General features: G+C 42.1%; 1 protein-coding gene across 4 annotated transcripts in view; it reads left to right on the plus strand.

Moving 5' to 3' along the window:
- ryr1b (ryanodine receptor 1b (skeletal)) overlaps nucleotides 1-23297 on the plus strand; it is a 94558-nt gene that overhangs the window by 19863 nt on the left and 51398 nt on the right. For all 4 annotated transcript variants that reach the window (XM_083886234.1, XM_083886235.1, XM_083886237.1 and 1 more), the window contains exons 4-38: nucleotides 1988-2062; nucleotides 2155-2233; nucleotides 2955-3067; nucleotides 3148-3247; nucleotides 4634-4730; nucleotides 4833-4907; nucleotides 5826-5982; nucleotides 6084-6248; nucleotides 6450-6571; nucleotides 7554-7740; nucleotides 8442-8577; nucleotides 8686-8781; nucleotides 9863-9981; nucleotides 10064-10197; nucleotides 10288-10529; nucleotides 10618-10810; nucleotides 11429-11645; nucleotides 11740-11844; nucleotides 12460-12563; nucleotides 12685-12768; nucleotides 12850-13009; nucleotides 13736-13883; nucleotides 13964-14169; nucleotides 15323-15497; nucleotides 15590-15798; nucleotides 15878-16224; nucleotides 17440-17572; nucleotides 17714-17874; nucleotides 18715-18877; nucleotides 18965-19051; nucleotides 19867-20093; nucleotides 20241-20685; nucleotides 21218-21742; nucleotides 21835-22035; nucleotides 23121-23232. In XM_083886234.1, the coding sequence (XP_083742360.1) occupies nucleotides 1988-2062; nucleotides 2155-2233; nucleotides 2955-3067; nucleotides 3148-3247; nucleotides 4634-4730; nucleotides 4833-4907; nucleotides 5826-5982; nucleotides 6084-6248; nucleotides 6450-6571; nucleotides 7554-7740; nucleotides 8442-8577; nucleotides 8686-8781; nucleotides 9863-9981; nucleotides 10064-10197; nucleotides 10288-10529; nucleotides 10618-10810; nucleotides 11429-11645; nucleotides 11740-11844; nucleotides 12460-12563; nucleotides 12685-12768; nucleotides 12850-13009; nucleotides 13736-13883; nucleotides 13964-14169; nucleotides 15323-15497; nucleotides 15590-15798; nucleotides 15878-16224; nucleotides 17440-17572; nucleotides 17714-17874; nucleotides 18715-18877; nucleotides 18965-19051; nucleotides 19867-20093; nucleotides 20241-20685; nucleotides 21218-21742; nucleotides 21835-22035; nucleotides 23121-23232 (5899 nt within the window). The remainder of the gene's footprint in view (nucleotides 1-1987; nucleotides 2063-2154; nucleotides 2234-2954; nucleotides 3068-3147; nucleotides 3248-4633; nucleotides 4731-4832; nucleotides 4908-5825; nucleotides 5983-6083; nucleotides 6249-6449; nucleotides 6572-7553; nucleotides 7741-8441; nucleotides 8578-8685; nucleotides 8782-9862; nucleotides 9982-10063; nucleotides 10198-10287; nucleotides 10530-10617; nucleotides 10811-11428; nucleotides 11646-11739; nucleotides 11845-12459; nucleotides 12564-12684; nucleotides 12769-12849; nucleotides 13010-13735; nucleotides 13884-13963; nucleotides 14170-15322; nucleotides 15498-15589; nucleotides 15799-15877; nucleotides 16225-17439; nucleotides 17573-17713; nucleotides 17875-18714; nucleotides 18878-18964; nucleotides 19052-19866; nucleotides 20094-20240; nucleotides 20686-21217; nucleotides 21743-21834; nucleotides 22036-23120; nucleotides 23233-23297) is intronic.

The following is a 23297-nucleotide window of genomic DNA, read 5'->3' on the forward strand; positions in this document are numbered from 1 at the left end:
AACTGAACTAGAGTTTTGAGTTTAAAATTCAGAAATAATAAAGTCCGAATTTAAAGTCCAAATTCTAAGTCTAAAGTCCGAATTCTATTTTAAAGTCCGAATTCTGTTTTAAAGTTAGAATTCTGAGATTTCAACTCAGAATTCTGAGAATGAAGTCAGAATAAAGTCAGAATTCTGAGATTTAAACTCAGAACTCAAATATTTTCTTCCTGTGTGGCTCTAATCCTCTGAGAAAGAGTTGATAGGCTTAATCTAGATTAAGTGAACCAATTTGGTTGGCAAAATTTTATTGCAAAGCGTTGTTAGCGATGTAGTGCGTACTCCACATGACGTGACTCTTAAGTACCTCATTGTTAAAACGAAGAAGAAGTCTCTCCAGTTGCAGAATATCAGCAGCCACATTATTTTAGATATTCGGGGGCAGTTCTGGGGCTTTTCAAGTTGAAAGATTTGGACGAGCCAGACCTTTGTAAGGGTGAGTCGAGGGATGAGAATAGCATGGCATGCAGCCCAAGCAGTGAGGGCCCCCCCATATCTGTCAGAGTTGGATGAGGGGGGGGGGTGAGGAACCAGATACCCCAGGAGCTCTGTATAGACCTGACTTCCTCTGAAAGCCCACACACACACATTCATACCAGTGATTTTGTGGGGTCATTGACATAATTTCCCACAAGCTTAACCATGCCTAACCCCAACTCTACACCTAATCCTAATCCAGAACCACCCACCGAGCCATAAAATCAAGTCTTACAACACGAAACTTGTGTACAGATCCCACAAATGTAAAAAAAAAAGTACACACTAAATATAGCATTATCCTTAACCTTAACCCTAACCAGTTAACGCCTAACCTTAACCCTAACCACAATTAAAACCTTAGCCCTAAACTTAACCAGTTCCTTAGAAATGAGGATCTGCCTCATTAGGATCAGGTTTTGGTCTCCATGAGGACCACTGGTCCTGACAAGGTCCTAAAGAGGTAACAAATACAAGAATACACACATAGAAAATGCTCCGACCACCTGTCCTAACCAAAGTTAAGGCTGGCACGTCTGTAGACCCTACCACTTAACATACCAGCCCCTGACTCATCCCAGTGGATTATGGGTACTTAACCCCCACATTACGGCTCAGCGTTATCGTCCTGTTGGCTCAACTTAATGGATGTTTAGGCTCGTCCAGCTGCGATTGCCACAATAACTGTGTTTTCTTGTTGCATCCTGGCTCGATGTTGAGAAAAGGTAGGATGGCTTCATTTATTCACCTTTGTGTTGTTGTCTTATGTCATCACGTAAAGACATCGTTGTGATGTCTTTACAGAAAATAATGAGATATATTATATCACAAACATCACTGTTCAGTGTTGTTGGGATTATAAGACAAGACAAAGTTTGTTGACCTGCACAAAAACATCCTTGTTTTACCCCTTTTTGAAAATCAAGATTTATTTGAAGCCAACAGTACACTCTTAGACATAAGGGTTCCAAAAGGGTCCTTCTGCAAGGGCTGAGGTTCTACCTGGAACCATATGCTTCTCCGAAAGAAAGGGTTTTTCAAGGGCTCTTGGTAACACTAATGGTTCCAGTAAGAACCATTTTGATCCAGAGAGCCCTTTAAAACCCCTTTCCTGAATAAAGGGTTTTAAAAGGGTTCTTGGTGGAACCCTCCAAAAGGGTTCCAGGTAGAATCATTTGCTTTTCCCCGAAGAAAGGGTTTTTCAAGGGGTTCTTGGTAACACTAATGGTTCCAGTAAGAACCATTTTGCTCCAGAGAACCCTGTAAAACCCCCTTTCCTGAATAAAATGTTCTTGGTGGAACCTTCCAAAAGGGCTCCAGGTCTAACTGGAGCCAAAAAGGGTTCTCCTATAAGGACGAGCCGAAGAACCGTATATGGTTCTACTTTGCACTTTTATTTCTAAGAGTGTATGTTGTGTATTGTGTGTTTGGTCCATTAAATACTTTATCTATCTTCATTCTCCTACTTTAGTCGTCCCAAGGTGGAGGTCATCGTACCTTACTGTACGGACATGCCATCCTTCTAAGACACCACCACTCAGGCATGGTAAGACCGACTCTTACCATTTTTACTAACATATTAATGATATATGTGAACATTCCTGGTGCACGTCCTGAATATAAACACTATCTCTTCAGTACCTGAGCTGTTTGACGACATCTCGCTCCCTCACGGACAAGCTGGCCTTCGACGTGGGCTTACAAGAAGACTGCATTGGTAAAGCCAAAATTTTCTCTGGTTTCCACACACGTTCCCCTCTGACGGTTGTTTGGCCCTTGTTTTATTAGTTGACGAATAAAGGCCACATTATACTTCTCCGACTACGTAATGCATTATCCGACTGCGTAACCACGGAGACCACTCGAGCCTCCATACTTCTGGGTCGTGGACGGATACGAGCTGCAATTTCCCGCCCGATCAGTAGGGGTCTCTACGCAAGGTTGTTGCGCTTCTGGCTACAGTGAGCAATGGCGTCCGAGAGAGAAAGACTGTTGTTGTTGAAACACTGGCCGTTTCTCACTTTTCTGTGTCACGGAACGCAGTTTTAAGATAATTTGAGGCGAGAAATTGGCAATTTAGAGTCTAAACATGTGGTTTGTGTATTAAGATATGACGTATTTATAGTTTGGCAGCGACGTTGCCGGCGGTGATCAGCTCCGCCACTGTGGACACTCGGTGCGCACTGTGAGCCGGCACAGAGCAGCTTCGCTCGGCCTGTCCTGAGGACCAATCGCAGCTCTTGCCGTCTCCGTTGTCCCTTGATGGAGTGACGGACACTTAAAAAATATTTCGTGCAGTCGGACTCGACGCAGAGACTCTCTGACAGGCTCTCCGTAACCTACGCAGAGCACTTTACGCAGGAGTATAAATTGGGCTTAAGACAGAGAGGTGTCAGTCTCGTCATGTGCTGACCTTTGGTTGGTTGTTCTACTCGCAGGTGAGGCGTGTTGGTGGACGATTCATCCAGCCTCCAAGCAAAGGTCAGAAGGTGAAAAGGTCAGGGTGGGTGATGACCTCATCCTTGTCAGCGTGTCCTCTGAGAGATACCTGGTAAGACTCGATCCACTCCTCGCTCCGATGAACAAATGTTGACGTTATTTAAAACCGATGTATTTCCTTCTTAACCTCAGCATCTGTCATACGCCAGTGGAGACCTGATGGTGGACGCCTCCTTCATGCAGACTCTGTGGAACATGAACCCCATCAGTTCAGGGTGTGAACTCGCTGAAGGTACAAACCTGCTTTACCTACACTCCTAGAAGTAAAAGTGCTAAGTAGAACCATATAAGGCTCTTCGGCTTGTCCTCATAGGAGAACCCTTTTTGGCTCCAGGTACCAAGAACCCTTTTAAAACCCTTCATTCAGGAAAGGGGTTTTAAAGGGTTCTCTGGATCAAAATGGTCCTTACTGGAACCATTAGTGTTACCAAGAACCCTTGAAAAACAAATGGTTCCAGGTAGAACCTCAGCCCTTGTAAAAGAACCCTTTTGAAACCCATATTTCTAAGAGTGTACATTAATGTTCAAAAGTTTGGGCTAACTTAGAAATGTCCTTATTTTTGAAAGAAAATCTATTTTTTTCAATGAATATATAACATATATATACATATAACACACAGAAATTAAATTTTGGAGTAAAAATAATACAATTTTGAGAAGAAAATTTAAATTTTGAGGAAAAAATGATAATTTTGAGAAAAAAATTATACTTTTGAGAAAAAAAATATAATTTTGAAAAAAAAATTGTGAATAGAAAATACAATTTGAGAAAAAAAAAATTGAGAAACAAATTGAAATTTTCAGAAAAAAAAATCTATCTTTTTTAAATTTTTTAGAAAAAAATAAAAATTTTGAGAAAACATTTTGAGAAATATCCTTACTTTTAAAGGAAAAGCAATTTTTTTTCCAATGAATATAACATGAAATGTATCAAAAATGCACTATACATTGTTAATGTGGTAAAAAAAGTTTTTTAATGGAATATGTACATAGGTGTATAGAGGCCCATTTCCAGTGTTCTAATGGTCCATTGTGTTTGCTAATGGCGTTAGAAGACTATTGGAAGTTTAGAAAACCCTTGAAAACCCTTGTGCAATGATGTTAGCACAGCTGAAAACAGGTTTGCTGGTTCTTTGACGAAAGGGAAAAATTATTATTTGGAATAAAAATCATTATTTCTAATCTGGTCAATGTCTTGACTATATTTTCTATTCATTTTGCAACTCTTGTGTCACTTTTAATGGAAAACACAACAAAAATTGTGAAACCAGGTGACCCCAAACTTCCTACGGACACACAGTCAATCGTTTAATCCCTTTTATAGTTGTGTTTTAAAGCTCCAGTGTTGCTGTCGTCAACCGTACACAAACAGACCAACCAGTCGTTCACTGAGTGCAGCGCAGGAATAATCACTGAGTGAAGAGAGTTTTCAAAATGCCACAGAGCTGATGGGGCTTAGTCAGCACTGTGTGAACTCATTTGGCAACATAATGGACATTCATTTATAATTTAAAGTTACGCACTGCAGCTTTAAAATAACTAACTGTGTGAACACATACAAACATTTAGAAATATACCTTTAAATTCACTCACTGTGGTTCCTTGGTTCCGTTCTTAGGTTTTTTAACCGGAGGTCACGTTTTAAGGCTCTTCCACGGACACATGGACGAGTGTCTGGCCATCGCTACGCCAGAGGAAGGAGAGGAAAAGCGCAGGTTAAATAACGAATATATGAATGTGTATAAATACACATAAAGACGATATAAATATGTCTTTTTAATCTTTGAGCGTGTGTGTGTGTGTGTGTGTGTGTGCAGGATGGCTCACTATGAAGGCGGTGCTGTGTGCAGTCAAGCTCGATCCCTGTGGAGGTTGGAGCCTCTGAGAATCAGGTGATTTGTGTTAAAAAATTACATTTCCCTGTACAAAAATACATTTTCAGTAGGTAGTTACTAGTTAAACTAGATAAAAAACAGGAAGTACAAGCTAAAACTAGATAGATTTTGGAGCATTGGTACAAATTCGCCAAAAATGCCTCCGTTTTCGCGTTCAATCCAAAATGGCGGCCTTTCTGTAGGATTCTCAGGACAGTTGTCATCAACTTTTGTTTACGGCCCAACCTAACGAACGTGTGTACCAAGTTTTGTTTTTTCCCCGAATGACTTTCACACACAATTGTTCACTAGGTTTGATGCGATTGCATAAAATTTGTGCGTTTTGGGGCATGGAAAGGCCTCAAAAACACAATTTATTCTGCGGAATAATAATAATAATATTAATTCCTAGGATTTCTTGCACCTTCATGCTCGAACCCTAATGATAAAATAAACTAAAATGTCGGAAAAAATAGGGATACATTAGAAAGAAGAATAAATAAATAAAATTGAGTCTTAAGAGGGATAAAAATGGTAGAAATCAAAGATTTGTCACAGTCAAAGATTGAAAAACATAGACACATAAATATTAGTATTATTAAATCATAATTCTGGCCTGTAGCTGGAGCAGGATTAGTGTTATTATTGTATGTAAACGTGTAGAAAAATAACATTTCCTTGTACAAGAATGCATCAAAACAATCATTTTCAGTACTAGCTAAAGGGCTTCACGAGATAAAAACAGGAAGTACAAGCTAAAATGATAAAATAACAAACTAAAATGTCGAACAAAATAGAGATTAATTAGAAAAATAGATAATATTGAGTCTGAAGAGGGACAAAAATGGTAGAGATTAAATGATATGTCACAGTCAAAGATAGGAAAACATGGACGCATGTATATTAATATAATGAAATCATAATTCTGGCCTGCAGCTGGAGCGGTAGCCACATGAAATGGGGGCAGTCTTTCCGTATTCGCCACATCACCACAGGCCGGTACCTGTGTCTGGATGAAGAGAAGGGTCTGTTGGTGGTCGACCCAGAGAGAGCCAACACCAATCTGTCTGCTTTCTGCTTCCGTGCTTCAAAGGTCAGAAATAACTGTTCAACTTTACTCTGGACGCTTTTCCTTTAGGCACTTCTTCATGATCTTCTCTTTCTTCTTCTTTCCTCTTGGTTCCCCCCGAGCAGGAGAAGGTGGAAGTGGCTCAGAAGCGTGATGTTGAGGGCATGGGCATCCCAGAGATAAAGTATGGAGAGTCCATGTGCTTCGTCCAGCACGTGTCCAAAGCTCTGTGGCTCACGTACGCAGCCCTGGATGCTAAAGCTGCTCGTTTGGGAATGATGAAGAGAAAGGTAAAGAAACTCTGAAACCTCTGAAACAGACGTTTAGTTTGTTAATTGTGGGCTAATGTGTCGTAAAAAAAAACATCACTGATGAAAAACAACAATTCATACAGTCAGGTGTACACTTTTATGTATAATTACAGTACATAGTACAGTTAGCAGAACTGGAGAACATCATCCTTGATTAAATTGTGTCGTCTGTGTCTTCAGGTCATCCTGCACCAAGAGGGTCACATGGACGATGCCTTAACCGTGTCGCGCTCACAGACCGAAGAGTCTCAGGCTGCTCGGATGATTTACAGCACCACAGGCCTCTTCAGGCAGTTCATCAAGTGTGTACATTAGAGATGTAGATGTAGAGCTGAGAAGAAAATAGGTCTCTAAGGCCCCGTCCCAATACCTCCCCCTTAAAATTTACCCTTGGTTTTGAGTGCCCTCAACCGTAAATTCCCCTCGTTGAGGGAAGTGGTATTGGGACGCCACGACATGCAAATTAGCGTAGTGAACGCAACGAACGTGCTAAACTACGTTACGTGTTGACAATTCTACCGGTGGAGCGTGCTACTATTTTCATTCAGGAAAAATGCCGGCGGGTCCAGCTGTCGCGTTGGCTGTGTTTGTTTTTCTCCGTCAACGTAAACGCTTATATCACGAATGTGATTGAAATCTGACAAGTCCAGGTTATTCATGTTCAAGTGAACGCCGGTACAAAACACTGACAAAACTACCCAGATATAGCAGAGCTAGCTAGCGGCTATTTGCCGAACGCTCTCGAAGCACCCGGCAAATAGCCGCTAGTTAGCTCTGCTTTTGTCAGTGTTTTGGGTGTGTGTACCAGCGTTCACTTGAATGGCTGGTACACCGCTAGCTAGCTAGTTAGCTAGCTGCTTTCATAAATCGTCAGTTATTTTCTGACATTAGTGTTCAAAGCTCAGCGGTCCTTTGGATGTATATCAAACCAACATATTCCAACACATTTCGACACTGTAACGTGCTTATTTGCGAAAAATATATCACAACGATATTGTTCCTCGGCAGATGTGGCCGCCATCTTTGTTGAAAAATATCAGCCGGCTCGCTGAATTCGCAAAGCATCATGGGTAATTTCATCTTCCACTACATTTTCAGGGTTGATTATAAGGACAATATCGCACTTCCCCTTGCTCCCTCCTACACATGAACGCGCAAAATTTAGGGTTAGAGGAGGTATTGGGACAGGGCCTTAGTCATCAGAAGATGTCTTGGTTTGATAAAAACTAAAACCACGAACAGGGAGAACAAAATATGTTGTTTTGCTTCTTCGTGTTCTTTCAGGGGCTTGGACTCTCTGAAAGCGAAGAACAAGTCACCAGGGGGCGTGTCGCTCCCTCTGGACGGCGTCGTTCTCTCTCTTCAGGACCTCATCTTCTACTTCCGTCCGCCCGAGGAGGAGCTGGAGCACGAGGAGAAGCAGACCAAGCTCCGCTCCCTGCGCAACCGGCAGAACCTCTTCCAAGAGGAGGTAACCCTCCACGGCCTTGAAGTCCTGAACCATGACACGTGTGCACGCTTTAGCTCGATTCCTTGCTCTCGGGGGGCAGCGTCAGACGCAGCGACAAAAGCGCCATAAAACCATGTTTAACTAACAAACACAGACATGCTGCAGACCCACAGAAAGGTCAGAAACTCAGCTAAATGCTCATATAAACCATTCTTATGTTCACCAAACACAGTTAAAACACCGATGGATCAAACCGGCAGGAGCGGAAAAAAAAACCCGTTCCAGCGCACACGTTGAAAAGCGGCGCCGAAAATAAGAGCAAAACAACAACTGACTTTCAAGAAATACAAGCGGAAATGTTGTCTTACCTTTGCTGTTTATCAAAACAAGTTATTTCCGCTGGAACAAAATTGCTTCTCATGAAGAACTACACTTCCCAGCATGCTTTGGGGACAAATCCCAGTCTGATTGATCATTTACTTTGTATTTTTCAACAGTATTGTTTTGTTACAGAAAAGAGAGAAATCTTTGGTTATTTATTTATTTATTTATGTTCAAATCTGTTCACAGTGTTCCAAAAAATGCGTTATTTAATGTTACATTACGTTGCTATATAAGTAAATCGTGGAATGTATCGAATCGTGGGTAAAAAATCGTGATACGAATCGAATCGTGAGTTTGTGAATCGTTACAGCCCTATATAACAGTGATGCCGTTCTCAGGGTATGATCACCATCGTCCTGGAGTGCATCGACCGCCTGAACGTCTACAACACCGCCGCTCACTTCTCCGAATTCGCCGGGGAGGAAGCGGCCGAGTCGTGGAAGGAGATCGTCAACCTGCTTTATGAGCTGCTGGGTAGGAGAATCACTCTCTCTGTACTCTCGCTATAATATCACTGATATGATGCAATAAAGTACAAATTAAGATATTAAATAATAAATAATCTGTGTCTCCACTTCACAGCGTCTTTAATCAGGGGAAACCGCTCCAATTGTGCTTTGTTCTGTGACAACCTGGACTGGCTGGTTAGCAAGCTGGACCGTCTGGAGGCCTCCTCTGGTATCACCTTTGTCTCTGATTCACTTTTACACACACGAGCCACACATTAGAGCTGAGACAATTCACCGATTAATCGAATATTAATCGATTACTAAATAAAATTAAGCTTTTTTCATGATTAAAACAAGATTTCCGATTGTTTTAGCTTCTTAAATGTGAATATTTTCTATAGTTTCTTTGCTCCACATAACAAAGAAATCATTAAAGGTGCATTATGTAATAAATCTAAATCAACTGGCCATAAAATCCTCCTAATATGTCACAGAGACTCAGGAATAATGTTCATATAACAAACTGAACTCACCAACAACAACAGTACAGACAAAATATTTGCATTAAAAAAAATACTTTGCAGACTGCAAATCAGTTTATGTTTTGAAATCATGTTTTTGGCGTCATGTGGCGCCACCTACCGCCGTCTACCAATCGCTGCAGTCAGTAGAGGGTTGCCAGTTACGTCAGAAAACGAAACCTAAAAGACCTCGGTGTTTTGAATTTGAGTGTAGTAACCGTTTTTGGCCACATTCTTACATATGGCACCTTTAAAACTGAATCATTTTGGTTTGTGGACAAAAACAAAGACGTTCTAAGAACATCGTTATTTCTAGGTTTGACAAACACTGATCGACATTTTGTGAACATTTTACGGACTAAACGATAATAATTGAGAGATTAATCGATTACGAAAATAATCGTTAGTTGCAGCCCCTTTTCCACCAAGAACCCTTTTAAAACCCTTTATTCAGGAAAGGGGTTTTAAAGGGTTCTCTGGATCAAAATGGTTCTTACTGGAACCTTCAGTGTTACCAAGAACCCTTGAAAAACTTTGGGAAAGGGTTTTTCAGAAGCAAATGGTTCCAGGTAGAACCTCAGCCCTTTTCGAAGAACCCTTTTGGAAGTAGAAGAGTGTACCACAATCTACTGCAGGTAATCTGATGCTGCTTATGAGACCCTGAGGCACAGATTTCCACCCAGTGATTTATGTTGCAGCTCCTTTAAATCACATTATTTGGATGGATTTGTTTCAAATAAATGACGCTAATATAATTTCTCTGTAATTTGTCTATTTGTGTGCATGTAGGTATTCTTGAGGTGCTCTACTGTGTGCTCATTGAAAGCCCTGAGGTTCTGAACATCATCCAGGAGAACCACATTAAATCAATCATCTCGCTCCTGGACAAACACGGAAGGAACCACAAGGTTTGCATCAAATCGGTGGCAAATCAATCTCCTCCATTTAGCAGTAGTTTTAAAATCATATTTTGCAATCATATGTCTTTAGGTCCTGGACGTCCTGCGCTCTCTTTGTGTGTGTAACGGTGTCGCTGTGAGGTCCAACCAGAACCTCATCACTGAAAACCTGCTCCCGGGTCGTGAGCTCCTGCTGCAGACCAACATCGTCAACTACGTCACCAGGTAAATAAACCGCCGATAAAGAGATCTCTAACGGCTTTTATCTCAGGATCCTTTTGGCACAACCTCGCGTCTCTTCTTTTTTGTGCTCAGCGTGAGGCCCAACATCTTCCTGGGTACTTGCGAGGGATCCACGCAGTTTAAGAAGTGGTACTATGAGATGATCGTAGACCACGTGGAACCCTTCGTGACGATGCAGGCCACTCACCTGCGCGTGGGCTGGGCTATGACCGAGGGCTACAGCCCTTATCCTGGAGGAGGAGAAGGCTGGGGAGGAAACGGTGTGGGTGACGACCTTTACTCTTATGCATTTGATGGACTGCATCTGTGGTCAGGTAAGACGGAACTCCACGTTTGCATTTACTGTATATTATTATGCTCTTTGTTTTAATTACTTCCTTGTTCTCCTTCTCTGTTGCTCAGGAACTATTCCTCGCCAGGTGGCTTCGCCCACCGCTCACGCTTTCGCTGCCGACGACGTGGTCAGCTGCTGTCTGGATCTGAGCGTGCCCAGTATCTCCTTCCGTATCAACGGCCACCCGGTTCAGGGCATGTTTGAGAACTTCAACGTGGACAGCCTCTTCTTCCCCGTCATCAGCTTCTCTGCTGGAGTCAAGTAAGTGCAGAAGAATTCGTGGAACAAGGCGGTGCTGCTGTCGTAGTAGTATTTTAAACTCTTTTTATTGGGGGTTTTCAAAGTTAAACATACAGATGAAAATAGTACAGGAATGGAAATGAAACTAAATTTGGACGACATATTGAAGAATTACTTTTTTCACATTTTGGAAAAAAAATATTGCAATTTATTTGTCAAAATTAGGATGACATGGTAAAGTATGACTTTTTTTTTTTCAAAATTTGGACGACATACTAATTTTATGACTTTTTTCACAATTTGGCCGAAAAAATGTAGACAAATTTTTTTTTGTCAAAATTTGGACAACTACTAATTTATGACTTTTTTCACATTTTGGCCGTAAAAATGTTGATAATTTTTTTTTGCCAAATTTGGACGACACTAATTTTTGAAATTTTTAACATTTTGGACAAAACATTTAGACAAAAAAATTTTTTGTCAAAATGTTGGCTAAAATTTTTTTGTCAAAATTTTGATTAAATTTTTCCACATTTTGGACGAAAAATGTCGACACATTTTTTTTGTCAATCGATTGATCTTGGGTCTTATAAACATGCTGTTGCCATTAAGTGCTTTAAGAGATTCTGTTTACCTCAGGGCTCGCTTCCTTCTTGGTGGTCGTCACGGAGACTTTAAGTTCATGCCCCCGCCGGGCTACGCTCCGTGCTACGAGGCTGTGCTGCCCAGAGAGAGGATGCGCATCGAGCCCATCAAGGAGTACAAGCACGACTTCAGTGGTGTGCGAAACCTGTTGGGTCCCATCCTGTCCCTCACCCACACCTCCTTCACCCCCTGCCCCGTGGACACTGTTCAGGTAAACTTTGAAGTCAGACTCTGAACATGTCAGAAATACTGTATATATATATATATGTGCTGTTTTAGTTGATTTTTGTTCTCTTGCTTCATAGATTGTGCTGCCACCTCACCTGGAGCGTATCCGGGAGAAGCTGGCGGAGAACATTCACGAGCTGTGGGCGGTCACTCGTATCGAGCAGGGCTGGACGTACGGGACTGTGAGTTTTAAAGTTTTACAACCTCTGGATTTAGATAAATGGGAGTCCTGGAATAATATCAGAAATTAAAATTCTGCTATGTATGAATTATAAATTAGATTTTTTCCCTTAAATAAAATCTACTATAAAATGTAAACCCTAATTTATCCTCACTGTCATTAATGTTTTCCAATTTTATTCTGTGCATTTTTACAAACCCATGATACACAAACATGTGTTTATACAGTGCATATATGGGCACATATATATATATATTAGAGCTATAACTATGATTATTTTTTCATTATTTTTTGTATTATCGATTAATCTGTTGATTATTTTCTCGATGAATCGTTTGGTCCATAAAAAACATTGATCAGTGTTTGTCAAACGTGGAAATGACAATGTTCTCGAATGTCTTGTTTTTGTCCACAAACCAAAATGATTCAGTTTTAATGATTTCTTTGTTTATGTGGAGCAAAGAAACAAAGAAAATATTCACATTTAAGAAGCTAAAACAATCAGAAATCCAGTTTTAATCATGAAAAAAGCTTCAAACTGATGAATCGATGAATTCTTTCAGCTCTAATATATATATATCTGTGATAATTAATTTACTGTCGCCTTCTTCCACAGTTCAGGGATGACAACAAGAAGCTCCATCCCTGTCTGGTGGACTTCCAGGGTCTTCCTGAGCCAGAGAAGAACTACAACCTGCAGATGTCTGGGGAGACACTGAAGTGAGTTGTCGATGTTTTTCTCTGTGTTGATGTTTTTAAGTGACAGAGATCCAAAGATCTTTTTACTGGACACTGATGATGATGATGACGGCGATGTCTGTTTCCTTGTCCTCTTGTATAGGACTCTCTTGGCTCTGGGTTGTCATGTCGGTATGGGTGATGAGAAAGCAGAGGAGAATCTAAAGAAGATCAAGCTGCCCAAGACGTACGGCAACACACACATCGTTTTGTTGATTCTTCTGCTTTATCTTTTTACTTTTTAATCTTAATGTGGTCTCTCTATTAGCTACGTGATGACTAACGGATACAAGCCTGCCCCCCTTGACCTCAACCATGTCAAACTGACACCGAACCAGAACCAGCTTGTGGAAAAACTGGCCGAAAACGGACATAATGTTTGGGCAAGGGATCGGGTACGACAAGGATGGACCTACAGTATTGTGCAGGTAACAGTTTTTCAGTCCTTCACATCTTTGCTGTTTAATTTTTCATTTTAAGTTACTAGTGCAGTGCCCTTAGGAAGTATGTATTCCTATAGTGGGAGCTGAAGAAGATTTTTCAGTTGTGGTAATGAATGATAAAGAACATAAAGGCTAACATAATACAAACACTGTGCAACCTCTTTACGCACAACGATTAGCATTAGCGTAGCTAGCTGTTATGTGACTGTTTTCACTGTTTAGTGACAGTCACAAAAGCTAGCTTTGCTAATGCTAATCGAAAATTAAATTTTTTTACGTCGTGCCTAATGAGGTTGCACAGTGTTAACTTAACTTTGGAAACGGGTTCGCCAAGTTAGCCGCAAAGTGGTAGCGTGCTGATGCATAATAAATATATGCTCGCGTATTGTTGAATGTCGTTTCAGTATAGCTTCATACGGTGAACCGTGTAAAAATGTCTCACCCACCATGAGGACAGCCTCTTCACTCCCCGCTCCAGACAGCGCAGCTGCTGCTGATGAGCCGCTGCCTGCCTGGTGTAGCGTGATAAATCAGCGGAAAAATTAAAATTCCTCCAAAAAATTTGTAAATCAAGGATGCACACCATCGGGTCATGCTCAACCCATATTCAAAGTCTTAGGGCGATCTGAGTAACGGTCAGCGAGATATGCCTGTCACAGACAGACACGCAGACGCAACTTGCTTTATAGATTTTTCTGTTATTATCCTCAGGACATCATAAACAAGCGAAACCCTCGTCTGGTACCGTACAACCTTCTGGACGAGAGAACTAAGAAAACCAACCGAGACAGCGTCAACAACGCTGTCCGCACCCTCATCGGCTACGGCTACAACATCGAACCTCCAGATCAGGAGAGCAGTGAGTGGACTTTATTGTTCCGATCATCATCGTGAGTTTGATATCTTCACTGTTATCTTCATCGTATCTGTCACCTGCAGCCGGCCATGGCCTTGAGAACTCCCGCGGAGACAAGGTACGGATCTTCAGGGCGGAGAGGTCCTACGCCATCACCCAAGGGAAGTGGTACTTTGAGTTTGAGGCGGTGACGACGGGCGAGATGAGAGTGGGCTGGGCGCGTCCGAGCGTCCGCTCTGACACTGAACTGGGAGCGGATGAACTGGCCTATGTCTTTAATGGCAATAAGGTCAGTGGGCTTCTTTTGATTTTCATCATTAATGTTGATATATGTAAATAGGATGAGCGCAAATCCAACTCAAAACATTGCATGAGCGTGGTGCAATTAATTATTCACCCAAAGCTAGGGCTGCAGCTATAGAATATTTGTGTAATTGAGTATTCGACTGGAATAATTTTTTGATTAATTGTGGATGCAAAACACAAAATTTATATTATTATTTATTTTATTTTATTCAATCAGAAAAAAATCGTTAAAAAGTATTTTTTTTAAATAGTTTTCCCTATTTTTTTTCCGATTTTTTAATCCAATTACTCGATTCATGGAGGAATAATAAGTAGAATACTCGATTCCAAAAAAATTTGATAACTGCAGCCCTAGTAAGCTACATTAAATCAGCTTACATCAACATTTACGTTTCGCGTGTGCCGGAAGCATTAGTGTAACTGGATGCTATCGGCTCAGATGCTATATCATTGAGGACGTGCTGTTGTGGCTACGCTAGTCGTAGTTTACAGTGGTTACACTGCACCTTGTTGGCTTCTGAGATTATGAGATAAAAAGTTGAAATTATGAGATAAAAAGTAAAAATGATGAGATTAAATCGAAATTATGAGATAAAAAGTTGAAATTACGAGATATTAAGTCAAGATTATGTCATAAAAAGTCATAATTATAAAATAAAAAGTCGAAAATATGAGATAAAAAGCCAAATGATGAGTTAAAAAAATTGAAATTATGAGATAAAAAGTCAAAATTAAGAGATAAAATCGAAATGATGAGATAAAAAGTTGAAATTATGAGATATTAAGTTAAGATTATGTCATAAAAAGTCAAAATTATGAGTTAGTGGCTACACTGCACCTTGTTGGCTTCTTGTTTAAGCGTGAAATGGTCCCACACTTTGCACTTTGGGCCGTCTCTGTGATCGTGCCAGCTAAAATCCGGATGTGCGGTGTGCGTCTGCTAAAACGGTCCGTGTGGAACAACGATCCCTGCGAATACTCGAGGCCGAGTTTGTACCTTGAGGAATTTTTTAAATCGAGTTACTCTAATCACTGCAGTAATCGTTGCAGCCCTACCTAAAGCCGTGTTTTAAAGATAATTTATTGGCTTTAAAGTCGTGTTTTATGCCTAATTCTATCCATGTAACCCTTCACAGGCTCAGAGATGGCACATTGGCAACGAGCCGTTCGGTCGGCAGTGGCTGTCGGGCGATGTCGTGGGTTGTATGATTGACCTGACAGAAATGAACATCATGTTCACACTCAACGGAGAAATGCTGATCAGTGACTCCGGTTCAGAGATGGCTTTCAAAGACATTGAAGTCGGAGAAGGTAAAGTTTCATGACGTAGTAAGAGGAAGTAAGCAGGACACCGTTAAAGCAGTTTGAAAATGATTTTTCCCTCTGTGCTTTTAACCTTCCAGGTTTCATCCCGGTGTGCGCTCTGGGCTTGTCTCAGGTGGGCAGGATCAACCTTGGTCAGAACGTCAGCAGCCTGCGCTACTTTGCCATCTGTGGCCTGCAGGAGGGATTTGAACCTTTTGCCATCAACATGAAGAGAGACATTACCATGTGGTTCAGTAAAAGTTTGCCCCAGTTTGTGCCTGCGCCCATCGATCACAGTCACATCGAGGTAACTGTTTTAAAGTCGATTAAAGTGAGGACGAACTATTATAGATGATTAATATTGCTTTGAATACATTGTCTGTCAGGTCTCCCGTGTAGATGGTACGGTGGACAGCGCCCCCTGTCTGAAGCTGACCCACAAGACCTTCGGCTCGCAGAACGCCAAGACAGATATGATGTTCTTTAGACTCAGCATGCCTGTCCAGTTCCACGAGACGTTCAAGATCGAAGCGGGAACCACCCCGCTCACTCGCTTGCTCACCATCCCAGAGGAGGAGGTGGTGGTGACCGAGCCTGACTCTGAGTTTGAAGTGCTGAAGAAGTCTGCAAGCCGCAAGGAGCAGGAGGAGGATAAGAAGGAGCAGTCGGTGCCTAAGGAGCTCTCCGTGGAGAACGAGAAGGACACGGTGTCGGAGAAGGGGAAGAAGAAAGGGTAAGTGTGGCAGAGGAGGAGGAATTATTCATCCATCCATTATCTATCCATGGCCAGTCCATTGCAGGACCGCATACAGAGACAAACAACCATTCACTCACACTCTCACACCTACAGTCAATTTAGAGTGACCAATTTACCCTAATCCCCAAATCTGCATGTCCTTGGACTGTGGGAGGAACCCGGAGAAAACCAATGGAGACAGGGAAAACATGCAAACTCCATGTAGAAAGGCCCTTGTTCTAACCAGGGCTCGAACCCAGATCTTGAACCCAGATTTTGGGCCAATTCCAATTCCTATTTTAACCCTCAATCTTAACCCTTAATCTTAACTGGCCTCAAAACCAAGTGTTAGGGTTATTTTGTCACTTAGAAATAAATGCAGATACGTCTTCAGACTGTAGGGGGCAGAATAGCGCGGAAGCTGCGTCCAGTCTGTCAACTCCAAAAAAGAAGAAGAAGAAGAAGAACACATTTACATCAGGATTATTTATTACGATCCGTTTGTCAGTCGAGTTATTAGGTTGTCAGTTAGTTATAAGATGATACGCATACAAATACCACAACCACGGACATATTCAGCTGACGATATTGACAAAAGATCTTAAAATAAAAATAAATGTTACGCAACAATGACGTCAGTAATCCATAAAATGGGCCTAAACTAAGATAATACAATGGTTTTCATCATTTTTATATCTCTATTAACAAAGAAAATACTTCATTTGTAGCGTACTTGTTTCTTTGTTTTCGACGCCATCTTTATGTGAAAACACGCAATGCATTCTGGGTAGCCCTTGCTCCCAAGGGTGGTCTCGGAAAATCTCAATATTGAGGGCGATACAGCCCTTAAACTTGGCCCTCAACTTAATTTTTCTGAGAATAGGGACAGCACTTGGACTAGAGGGAGCACATTTTTGAGATTGAGGGTTAAGCAAGGAATTGGAATTCACCCCTTAAAGAAGAATGTCTTAACCTCAGTGTGCGAAATTTCCATTAATAATTTCACACAGTGCTTAACCTGAATAAATGAGAGTCTGTGATCCTCACTCATGATTATTTTCCACTCTGCACTCTCTCAGTGATGATTTCAAACTTGATATTAGATTACAAATGTGTCCTTAAACACCACACTCGGACGATCCCTAAAATCCCAAGTGATTCTAACTGAACTCCTGCAGAGATTAAATCGATGTCGTTCTCTGTGCACATTAGCTTTTTCTTCAAGGCGAAGAAGGTCGCCATGACGCCCCTTGCGCCTCCTCCACCTCCCACGGTACCGCGTCTGTTCGAGGACGTGGTCCCTGACGACAGAGACGACCCGGAGATCATCCTCAACACCACCACTGTGAGCTAACATGTCTTATCAGGCTGGCATTAAGTCCTGAGCTAAATGGAGCATTAATTTGCACCAAAATACTAAGCTCATTAAAGTATTTAGATATAATCCACGTAGAATGTTCTTCCTTATTTTTCTCTTTATTTGCAGTATTACTATTCGGTGAGGATATTTGCCGGGCAGGAGCCGTCGGGTGTGTGGATCGGCTGGGTCACCCCTGACTACCACCAGTTCGATCCGACCTTTGACCTCTTCAAAGTGCGCAGTGTCACTGTGACCGTGGGTGACGACAGAGGCAACATACACAACAGGTTTGTAACGCATTTGTTATGCCTTTAATTTAGATTCAAAGTGACACTGATGTGATTTACGTGCAGTTGGTGAAATAGTAATAAGATAGAGTATAACTGCACCGAGTGACGTGTTAGAATCTCAGAATGGGATTTTTAAATGCCAGAAATGTCTTTAAATAACACGACATCTTAATTGTTTGACCAGCATATCTGTGACTCTCCAGACCATATGAAAAAAACAAGTTGAATCATAATTTTTCCTCCCTGTGGTGTTCCCCAAGGCTCAATACTTGGTTTCCCCATTTCTATATTTCCATTATTCCCCCTAATTGACCTTAACTTCAAAAGATAAATAACTATGAAAAATAAGACTCGATTTTCTGTATTTCTTGCCTTTTGGGGACATAAAGCAGTTTGGAATTAGTTGCATAGTGTTTGAATATTACATTCAACGTCAGCTCAAAGTGCATCAAGGCAAAATGGATCATTTCCTGAAATTCCAAAATTCATAAAAATTATTCCTTAAAAGGCTTGCAAATATATTCAATAGATCCTTGTTCAGGGCGATGCCGACTATTATGATGGTAAATTTCCAGTCATTCCGAGATACTTTTTGTTTTTGAGACTAAAGTCAGCTCACTGTCAAAGTGCATCAGGGCAAATGGATCATTTCCTGATTTTCAAAAATTCATAAAAATTATTCCTTAAGAGCTTTGCAAATATTTTCAACTGATCCTTGTTCAAGGTGATGCCGACTATTATGATGGTACATTTCGAGTCATTCCGAGATACTTTTTGTTTTTGAGGCTACAGTTTACATGGCACATTACAACAGTTTGAACCTTGCTGTCTTTGCAGTATGAAGCACAGTAACTGTTACATGGTGTGGGGAGGCGACCTGGTCAGTAACCAGCAGACCCGCTTTAGCCAGGAGGACATGGTGGTCGGCTGTCTGGTCGACCTGGCAACAGGTCTGATGACCTTCACGGCCAATGGAAAGGAAATAAACACCTTCTATCAGGTGAGCGTGGTCGAACCACGGTGAGGATTTAGGTATCTGTATCTCGATGGGTTTCAGTCGCTGTTAAGCACCTGTGTTTTATTTCAGGTGGAGCCGAACACCAAGCTGTTTCCTGCCGTCTTTGTTCAACCCACCAATCAGAACCTGGTGCAGCTGGAGCTCGGCAAACTCAAGGTCAGAGACTTCTTATTCATCTTTCGCTCCACCTACCACCTGTCGTCTGCTCGTCTTCTCCTTCTCTTTGTCGTTGTCGTCTCTTAGGGCCAATTCCAATTCCTATCTTAACCCTCAAGCTCAACCCTTAATCTTAACTGGCCCTCAAAACCAAGTGTTGGGGGTTATTTTGTCACTTAGAAATGGGACACCCCTTAAATGCAGATACGTCTTCAGACTGTGGGGGGCAGAATAACGCGAAAGCTGCGTCCAGTCTGTCAACTCCAAAAAAGAAGAAGAAGAAGAACACATTTACGTCAGGATTATTTATTATGATCCATTTGTCAGTCAAGTTATTAGGTTGTCAGTTAGTTATAAGATGATACTCATACAAATATTCAGCTGACAGTTACCACACACCACGGCTTATTGAAAAGTAAACCACACCGGCCGGCTATTGACAAAAGATCGTAAAATAAAAATAAATGTTACGCAACAATGACGTCAGTAATCCATAATATGGGCCTAAACTAACATAATGCAATGCTTTTCATCATTTTTATATCTCTATTAACAAAGAAAATACTTTCGCTGCTTTCGACGCCATCTTTCTTATGTGAAAACACGCAATGCATTCTGGGTAGCCCTTGCTCCCAAGGGTGGTCTCGGAAAATCTCAATATTGAGGGCGAAACAGCCCTTAAACTTGGCCCTCAACTTAATTTTTCTGAGAATCGGGACAGCACTTGGACTAGAGGGAGCGCATTTTTGAGATTGAGGGTTAAGCAAGGAATTGGAATTCACCCTTAACCACCTTGTTTCTCTCTCTTGTATCAGAATATCATGCCCATCTCGGCAGCCATGTTCCGCAGTGAACGCAACAACCCGGTCCCCCAGTGCCCTCCGAGACTGGACGTCCAGATGCTGACCCCGGTTATCTGGAGCCGTATGCCCAATCACTTCCTCAACCCGGAGGTGGGCAAGGTGAACGAGAGGCTGGGCTGGATGGTGGAGTGCACCGAACCGCTCATCATGATGGCGCTGCACATCCCAGAGGAGAACAGGTCAGTGACGGTGATTGTTCCTCCAACCTTTTCCTCTGGTGCATTGTATGTGATTGAGTTTGAGTGGAGAAAATGCAGGTTTGCAGCAGATTCACTCAACCCCAGCACCCCGGGCCAGGCACTCAAGAGTTGTTGTTCTTCCCTCAGATGCATTGACATTCTGGAGCTGTCTGAGCGTCAGGACCTGATGAAGTTCCACTACCACACTCTGATGCTCTACTGCGCCGTGTGTGCACTCGGCAACAACCGAGTGGCGCACGCCCTGTGCAGCCACGTGGACGAATCCCAGCTGTTCTACGCCATCGAGAACACGTACCTGCCCGGACCTCTGCGCAGCGGCTACTACGACCTGCTCATCAGCATCCACCTGGAGTCTGCTAAGCGGGCGCGGCTGGGCACCAACAGGGAGTTCATCGTCCCCATGAGTCAAGATACTCTCAGCATCCATCTGTATCCTGACTCAGAGAGGGCCTACTCTCTCCCCGGTGTTGGCCTCACCACCTGCTTACGGCCCAAGCTGCATTTCTCGCCAATCAACTTTGTCGGCACTGACCCTGACCTGTACACCCTTAGTCCTGTCTTCCCTCTACAAGTAAGACATACATTATTTAACCTTTATTTTACCAGGAAAGTCCCATTGAGATGTAAAAATTATGTTTCAAGGGAGTCCAGGCCAAGAGGCAGCAAAGGTTACACATTTACAACATAAAGACAATTACAAGTGAAGGTGGTCGTCTCAAGTGCTCTCATCCTGAACAAGGATCAGTTGAAAATATTAGCAAACCTCTTAAGGAATAATTTTTATGAATTTTTGAAATTCAAGAAATTATCCATTTGCACTTTGACAGTGAGGTGACTTTCTTTCCAAAAACAAAAAGTATCTCGGAATGACTTGAAATTTTCCACAATAATAGTCGGCATCACCCTGAACAAGGATCTGTAGAAAATATTTGCAAACATCTTAAGGAATAATTTTAATGGATTTTTGAAATTCAAGAAATGATTGATGACAAAATTTATTTAAGAAGACACCCAATTTTTGTTTGAATTTCTTCACAAGATTGTCGATATGGGGCTTGAAGTAATACTCTGACGACTACCGATTGTTTTTATCTCTCTTTCAGGACCTGAAGACCAGGGCCATCAGCATGTTGACAGAGGCCGTGCTGGACGGTAGCCAGGCAATGCGTGATCCAGTAGGGGGCAGCGTAGAGTTCCACTTTGTCCCAATCCTGAAACTGATTAGCACGCTGCTCATTATGGGCATCTTCAACGACGAAGACACCAAGCACATCCTCAAGATGATCGATCCGAGTGTTTTCAGCGGAAAAGTCGAGGAGGAGGAGGACAAAGAGAAAGCTGGGGAAGGTGAAAAAGAGGGCGAGGAGGCAAAGGAGGAGGACGAAGAGGCTGATCTGGAGGACGAAGGAGTTGGCGAGGATGAGGAAGAGCTAAGAGCTGTGGAGAAAGGAGAGGACGAGGACGAGGCTAAGGAGGGAGGAGGTGGGGAGAAGGAGGGACAAGGCAAAGTGGGCGGAGAGAAAGCAGAGGAGGAGAAGGAGGCAGTGGAGGCGGAAGCAAAAGAAGAGGAAGACGGTCTGGAGGAAGGATTACTTCAGATGAAGTTGCCAGAGTCTGTGAAACTGCAGGTGACATAACGTTGTAATGTAACGCTGACTGAGTTTATTTGACAGAATTCTCACTCGTGTGTTCATTCCTTATCTCCCTCTCTCTCTCTCAGATGTGCACTCTCCTACAGTACTTTTGCGACTGCGAGCTGCGGCACAGAGTGGAAGCCATCGTGGCTTATTCCGACCAGTTTGTCAACAACATTCAGGGAAACCAGCGCGTTCGCTACAACGCACTAATGAGAGCCTTCACCATGTCTGCGGCTGAAACTGCACGCAAGACCCGAGAGTTCCGCTCACCTCCACAAGATCAGGTACTAATTATTTACTAGTGAAATGATTTTCAGGTCCATACAGACACTGATAATACATATCTTACTCACATCTCACATTTAGCCTAATCGTGCAAGGACCCATTAGGTATTCACCCATCCAGTAATATGCACTAATAACCATTTTTATTTATAAGAACAAGAACTTAATAAACAACCTCAATGATGTGTAGAGCCCTCGACCTAGGGAATATAAAGGAAAACAAAAAGGACACAGAAATCCACTTTTAGACAAATATTGCTGTGACATAGGTTATCCATCTTTTCAAAAAAGTTCCCTCTTGCAGTCTAAAAGCAAAGGTAATCCTTTCCATCTTAAAAATATCATAGATTTATGTCAATCCATTCCTCTACAGTAGGTTTTCCTGGTTTTAACCACCTTCTTGTAATAGCTTTGCTGCTAGCAGCACTTAGCATCCGAAATATGTGTTTGCCATTAAATTTAAATTGAATCCGATCAAGTGTCGGGTTTCAATACAGACGTAATTCACATCCAATTGTAGAGATTTTCCGATCCGCCTGTGCTTTAATGCTGTCTGCTGGAATGTCTCCACAAGCGATTACCTGGTGGCTTCGCTAGCTGGCTGCAAAAAGTGGAACGGATTTCCGGGAACGGGGGCGCGTCTCAATGAGGCGCGGAGTACTGTTGCACGCCTCCAGTCAGGAAGTCCATTCCACAGTTTACAGCCAGCTCGCAGGGCTGGAGCACTATTGACCAGGAGTTACGAAAATCAGCTCCGCAAACACCCGCAGCCGGCGTAAATCGGCGGAATTGTGCGTTCTCGTAGTATTTAGGTTTATGACAGAAAGTTGAATAAGCAGGGGTCTGTAAAGTTGCTGTAAAGTCGTACATATCATACTTGCTTGTATAAAGGAGTTTATTAAAGCCTTATATAAAATATTAAAACAATAATGATAGTAATGTTAAAGCAAACATAGCATCCATGTTGGAATAGTATCTGTATCGGCAGATATCCAAATTCAGGCATCGGATCAGATCAGAAGTGAAAATAAGTGTATCGGTGCATCTCTAGACTTGATATTAATATTAGCTGCTCCTTCTCAAGGTTCTTCTGCTGACCAACTTTAAACACGGTCCAGAGGACGAGGAGTGTCCCGTACCTGAGGTGGTGCGAGATTCTCTGTCGTTCTTCCACAACGACCTCCTGCTTCACTGCGGTGAGACATCGTTTTACAGTCCTTTATATTTATATTTTTTGATATTTGTTGCTTATTAATGCTGT

The sequence above is a fragment of the Microchirus variegatus genome (assembly GCF_963457635.1).
Source record: "Microchirus variegatus genome assembly, chromosome: 3".
Classification (NCBI taxonomy): Eukaryota; Metazoa; Chordata; class Actinopteri; order Pleuronectiformes; family Soleidae; genus Microchirus; species Microchirus variegatus.